Source organism: Pongo pygmaeus, chromosome Y (genome assembly GCF_028885625.2).
Source record: "Pongo pygmaeus isolate AG05252 chromosome Y, NHGRI_mPonPyg2-v2.0_pri, whole genome shotgun sequence".
NCBI classification, from domain to species: Eukaryota; Metazoa; Chordata; class Mammalia; order Primates; family Hominidae; genus Pongo; species Pongo pygmaeus.
Window position 1 is genome coordinate 14,211,809 of NC_072397.2, and position 6,688 is coordinate 14,218,496.

Sequence of the window (6,688 nt, forward strand, 5' to 3'; positions counted from 1 at the left end):
CCCATTCTCGGAAAACCAACAAAAAAAGAGTCACATTCGGCAAATTAAAACTACGTAGTGTGAGGAGAATCAAAATAAATGAAACATCATTAGAGCCTACGCGATCCGATGGAGGAAACCAGCTTTCACATAATAACAGCGCCAGATGGGGAGAACAATAAGAAAGGGCAGAGAGAACACTGTAAGTAATAATACACCAAACTCCCCAAATGACTTAAAAGACATAAATGCAAAAAGAGTGCTTCTTTTCCATTCAAAGCCCTTAATAACAAGTGCAAGTGTCTTTTCTGAATCCCTGACACGCATTCAGCTAGCCTGAACCTCTTGGTGAAGTTCCCAGACCACGATGTGCCCTTTCTATATGCTCTCATTTTCTTATTTCCTATCACTTATCTGTAGCAGGTCATAACGAATCATGATTGTTTGACATTCTTTGACACAATGAATAATTCAGGTATGAGTTCATTAAACAATAGTTTATGACATGTCGTGAAGAAATTCTGTACGCATGATGTTGATTAAAAGATAATACAAAACTGAAATGGAGGAAGAAGAACATTTTCTACGTTTCATCATCGTGCTTGTGTTTACGCAGCATGTATCTACGAACTATAGCTGCCTGCTGGAAAATCATCTGACACAATCACTTGAAAGTTCTCCTTCCGCTTGGGAGACCACAGGCATACCCACTTTTTCACTTTTCCACCTTTTCGATACACTGAGCGGGATGAGTGGAATCCATGGGACTTTTGGCTTTGCTGCAATGCTCAGTATTTGTTTTTAACACTGTCATTGCTAGATTGGCCTGAAATAAACCGTTCATTATGGCTCACAAAAAGAACTCATCTCTTTCAGCTCAGAGTCTTTCAAAGAGGAATTTCATCCAGACATTCTGATGTCTGACGCCACTGCCAAGAGATTCAGAATTACAAACTAAATTCAGATAGAGAACAGAAAGGTAGATGATACAGACGGAGAGAGTGTGGTGGGGAAGGAAGGGAAAGAAGAAAGGAAGGGTGTAAAGGAAAGGAAGGAAGAAAGGAAGGGAGAGAGAGTGACAGATGTTCAAAGACACAGATACAAATTCTAGCATGGTTGTAGAGATAGGCATGTACAAATTACCGCAGGTAGTGTGGAAAAATATGGGGAGACATAGGTGGAGTCAGAGGAAAGATACAAACCCACGCAGAGAAATAAACATACACAACTACAAACACACTAAAAACTACAAACACACACTTGGTACTTTAAACATGAAAAAGACCCTGACAGTAGATGTAACAGAGGTGTTTCAGATTTACTGAGGCAGAATACAAATCCGTCAGTACCCTTAGCGTTTGTGGCCCATGTGCACGGATATTCAGTGGAAGAAGCGTTAGACAGCCTGTACAATTCAGCACCATCTCTGATAATACCAAAACAAGGGATCTCATGTGAAATCACTAGACTGAATTGTATGTAGGATTTGAGGAAGGAGCCCAGTCGGCTGCATTCACTCGGTGGGGTGGCAATATGGCTGAGCCACCAACCCATGGCACGCCCTTCCATTGTAGACAGTTCCTGGTTTGCTGCCTGCCTTGTAAAAAGCTCTTCCCCTACCACCACTTTAAAACAGGCTAGTTCCAAAACTAGCCCTAGCCATCTATTTATGGTCTCCTTCTTATCTATTTACCTCCTAGAGAAATCATTGCAAGACACCTTCCTCAACTTTTTCCTATGCATTAAATTTGGGGCAAGACCTTTTCACATGACCTGATTATAGGCAAGTCCCCAGACATTTCCTAATCTGAGTTGCCCTGAGTGCAGGCACCAATCTGTGGCCCCATTCCCACTATAGGGATACTGTACTGGACCACAGTGTCTTTGACCTGCACACAGTGAGATAAAGGGCAGCTTCACGGGGCCAAAGGGTTCCGAATGTTTTCAGAATAATTTGCTGAGAAAACCTGTTTCTCCTGTGTTTGTGGGTCATGGGGACAGTAGTCAGAGGAGGACAAGACTCCCCCTCCAGAGCTTCAGCAGTGTGCCCAGGAGCAGGGGCAAAACTGGGCTATAGATTTTCAAAGCTCAACTGCTGATACCGAGCAGGAGGTGTGGAATGCGTATTGAAGGCAGTACAACAGATTCATGAACTTTGACTGTCAAACCTTCCTCCCTGAAACAACATAGCTCTTCTCACAGAAGCTGTGCCGACCAGAGTACATATGGGACAGGAATGTTAGCACTCTACTAGTGTGTGGCCAACATGGATGCTCATGTTGGAACTGTTTTTTCTGGGAACCGGGAAGAAAGTTCTGCCGCCGACACTGAAATCCTCCTCACCCATCAGTGACACAGGCAACCCCTCGTCTTGTGCATAGACACAGGTGTTCATGGGAAGCCGCCACCCACCCGTGAATGAAAACTGTATGTGTTGTCCTCCTGTGTGAGGCTTGCAACACATACTGTGCAACTATCTGCTCTTTACATTATTAAACTTAGGCAAAGTATGCTGAAAAGGCCACAGAAAATCAGAGGGCCCTGGGCTCCAGAAACAATCTGCAGTGCCAATCACTGGGGAGAATAGAGCCTCACTAGAGTTTGCAAGAGCACAAAATGCACTCGTAATGTTGGTAGCTACGTACACTACTGGTTCCTCACCTAACATACAATCGTGGAGAAAAGCTTAACCCAACTAAAGATGTAAACATCAACAAGAGTGTCCATATCCTGTGTCATCAAGTGACAAGACAGTCCATGCGTGGATTCCCCAGCAATCTTATATTCCACAAATCCAACCCCTTTCCCCGCACTTCTGCCAGTCTGTGTTTTCCCTTAGTCATCTACGCCAAAAAGCATATCCTGAATGCTTTCCCACATGCCTCTGTCACCTTTCCCACAGTCCCTCCATACACCTTACCTGCCCATTTCTTCTCACGTTGATGTGTGAGAAGTTCTGAGGGGCTGATTGTCCCACAAAAGGATTATGCATTCACCTTTAAAAGAACGTGAATTCAACAAGAAAGGGAACTTCAAGATTTCCATCATCCTGTGCTTATCTATTGTGTATGATGATACCCAAAATGAAGGATTTTAGAGGTCCCAGCAAACTGGGCTGTGGAAACCTTAACCCCTTTCCTTGAACTACTTCTGCTTCCATAGGACAAAGTAAGTTTCCAACTAAGCTGTCTTTTGCTTTGACCTCCCCAACTCTGTCCTGTAGGAAGAATCCCAACACATTCCACACCCATTCACTCCACAATTTTAGAGGCCCAGCTCCAACACAGACAGGTCAGTTCCATGAAGAAAATAAAGCATATTGATTGATCAATTCAATATGACACCCAAATCCAGGGGATAAACGTACACACACACACACAGAAACAAACACACACACACACAGTCAAACATTCTTGAGAATATTTATTTGGCATTCCATACAATCCAAGTTTACCCCCTTTTCCTGTCTGATTTTTTTGTGACTGGGTCGGTTTTTCCTTTACTTCCTGGGCATAAGACCATGCTGAGTACTGACATCCTGCATACGGTAGTAACTTTTTAGGAGTTCTGCTGTTTTAAGTAAGGTCCGATGCTCCCTCACAGTCAACTCAACATCTGGGAGTCCCCTAGAGAAACACAAACGCATGTCAAAACGCATTTCTCTCAGCCATACTTTGAAATGTTTTAATTGCAGGGCCCGCTGAGAAAAGGATATCCCTTCCCCATTTGTGATCTCTTAAACTTCCTCCTACCATGGGTTACAAACTGTTCTCCGCAATACCTGCCCCATTCCCAGTACTCTCTGTGAGGGGAGTCAGCTAACAAGATGCATTGTACACTAAAAGCACACAGAAATCTGATGCGGCAATAGCTCAAGGAAATCCATCAATCTAAACAATCCTTTGCGGTCTAGGACAGGGATGACCAGGAGGCACATTCAGGGAGCCCAATCTCATGGAGTAGGTAGGATGACTGCCGCTGGGGTTGACGGCCATGGAATCAAGGGCTACAGATTGAAGTGAATGATTTTCAGCTTCACTTCTCAGTGATTCTGGAAATGGACTATGCTCCCCTGGGCTTAAGACTCACAGCTATAACCTGCCTTGCAGTGCAGTCTCTAATCTGCCTTTTTCAGCCCAATGCCATGAATGTCCTGGATTCTGTCACTCTCTCTCGTCCTCTCAAGGAATTTCTACATATACGAAAGCAGCCTCAATTTCTACATTTCTGAAATGAGCGTCCAGGCTCCCTGAATAGGCAGGTGTGTCAACCCCCTCATAGTGGGCATCAAACAGCTCCAGTTCCAACTGAACGGCTCACCTGAAATCTCTGTTCCCTCTTCAGGTGGCTTCATCCTCTTGTAGTACGGCAGGGGATTGCGCCACAGGTCCTTACATAGGATCTGTCAGGGGAATCAATCGGCAAACGCCTCATCAGGGCTCAGACTGGTGACCCAAACAGGTGGGAACACAACAGGGTCATTGCTGATGTTTCCCAGTGAGGACCCACCTCAGCAATCCTATTAGATCCTGCGAAGTTGTGGTCAGAAAACCAGTTGAAGAAGTTAAGGCTGCTGTTGTGGTGTCTGCGGCGATAGGCCTCAACTTCATAATCTGGATACCACTGAATTGGAGTGGAATGAGAAGCCCTGTATTCTACAGAGACAGAAAGTTTTGTGGGAAGGGGACTGGATCACGTTGGCAATGATCCACCCACCATCTTCCTTCCACTACCCATCCTGGGAGCCACCTGTCACCTGTGATGTTCACCAGATATTCCTTGGTAATCACTTTATTCTGGAAGTAGGGGTTACTCCGAAAGAACAACATGATCCTGCAGAGATGAACGGGATGCTTCACTTCTTCCACCTGTCAGGACAAGGTGGAGAAAGTTTAAATACCTTTTTGGGTGAGGTGCCAACTGTTGCTCACAGGAACCAATTATTTCCCTTACCCTCCCCCACTAAACCCTCTAGCCTCAGTCTTGCTGTCCTCACCTCCAAGTTGATCATGTAGCTCAGCATGTCTTCATCTTGGTCAGTGATCAGGGCTGACATCTGGGGGTGGTTTGCAATCTGATTTAGGTCAAAGAGCCTTTACATTTACATACGGTGGAAGGAGAAGCTAGGAGCAACAGGGAAGAAGGCCTAAGAGCACCCAGAGGCTGGGGTAGGGGATTTCTCAGATCTGCTTCCACGTATATGACCTCCTTTCGCCTCCCCCTACCCCTAAAATAAGGCCCCTTGGCTTCACAGAGGGTGTATAATTCTGAGGCTGACTGCACTGACATGCGGAGGTGCGATTTGCAGAGACTTGCTGGTGTCTGAGGAGTGGCAGAATCTGCTTATAGCCGAAGACGCCCAGTCCCAGATCGGACTAGAAAGGGGGAGCAATCACACTGCCTTAAAAATAGCTTGATGCACACAAAAACCTATTCTGGTCTGAACTCGCTTCTGTTCTTCAAAAACATGCCCCAAACGTCTGCTGCTCGGCATCACCAAGGGTTTCTCTGCCGCACGCAGGAAAATAGTACCCACGCCTGCTGCAGTTTTCCCTAGCCACATTTGTCCGGGGCAACTCACCTTTGTTCCCCAAAGGTGGCGTCACATCGATGCCAAGCTGCCCATAAGTTACTTACACTTCCCCGAGAGCACCTCTCCACCAGAAAGGCAGAAGAAACACTGAGAAGGATACAACATTGGCCCAGAAGCCAGGGACGCTCTGGATGACCGCGCCTCTGCAGTCTAGGTGGGCCTTGCGCCTCCGCTCCATCTTTTCCCTCTGCCGAGAAAAGGCCTTCCTGGCTTGGGCATTAACCGGCCCCAGCTCCACCTGAACGGCCAGCAGCTCCTCCAGTGCAGACTCTGGGGTCATGGGCCCAGGGCCAGGCTGTGCCCGCTGGGCCTCCTCCTGCGGCTCCACGAGGCCCTCCTCCTGGGCCACCACCTCCACCTCCGCCATTATGTCATCCAACACCAGCACCGCCTCCTCCCCCAAAGCCACCTGCTCACTCTCCACCCCGGCCGCCCCCTCCTGTACAGCCTCCATCCTGAAGACGGTGCCCTCCTCCGCACTCCCACTGAGCAAGGCCTATGCTGCCCGAACCGAGCCACACGAACCCGGCCGCAGCCTTTATTGCACCCAGTGGGTCAGCGGGCCCTCAGTGCGCATGCGCGGGGCTCCCGGGCGCCCCCTAATGGACTGCGCGGGAAGAGCGCGGGGAGCCGCGCTGCGACCGCCTTCCTCCCATGCTGGCCAATGAATGGGAGGGCGGTGGGCGTGTCCCTGGGCGGCACAGCCACTGGTGGGCCTGCATCTCCAACTCCCCCTAACGCCAACTCCTCTCCCCAAACCTCCTCCGAGAAGCCCTTGGAGCTTGTGCCCGGTAGCTCGGCATCCTGGGACAGACGGGCTGCGTGGCATTTGGAATTGTGGGCACGGCAGCCCTGTGTCCTGACATCCTGAGTGTGGCAAGCCATGAAAATCTCTATGTGTCATGAACACATGAAACATCTCTCTTCGTTAGGCAGGCCAGCTGGATGGTACGGAAGCAATACTGCAGATCCAGAGAACTCTCTCTGGTTGCTGGGGCCAGGTTGACAGGGGCGGCCTAGGGGAAGTGAGTCGGGCCGGGCACGTGGGAGGAAAGTCGCCTCCTTGTGCTAAGGTGAAATTGATCTGTTGTAGAGGCCAGAACCCCGGCACACACT

At 48.4% G+C, this 6,688-nt stretch overlaps 1 protein-coding gene across 1 annotated transcript; it reads right to left on the reverse strand.

Moving 5' to 3' along the window:
• Positions 1-3,384: 3,384 nt before the first annotated feature.
• Positions 3,385-6,183, reverse strand: LOC129025813 (testis-specific Y-encoded protein 3-like). The gene is made up of 6 exons (XM_054473378.1): positions 5,673-6,183; positions 4,976-5,053; positions 4,736-4,847; positions 4,489-4,634; positions 4,300-4,381; positions 3,385-3,605 (listed from the first exon to the last, which is right to left on the reverse strand). The coding sequence occupies exons 1-6, from the start codon at positions 6,024-6,026 to the stop codon at positions 3,583-3,585; spliced, it is 795 nt and encodes a 264-aa protein (XP_054329353.1). The 5' UTR covers positions 6,027-6,183; the 3' UTR covers positions 3,385-3,582.
• Positions 6,184-6,688: the final 505 nt, after the last annotated feature.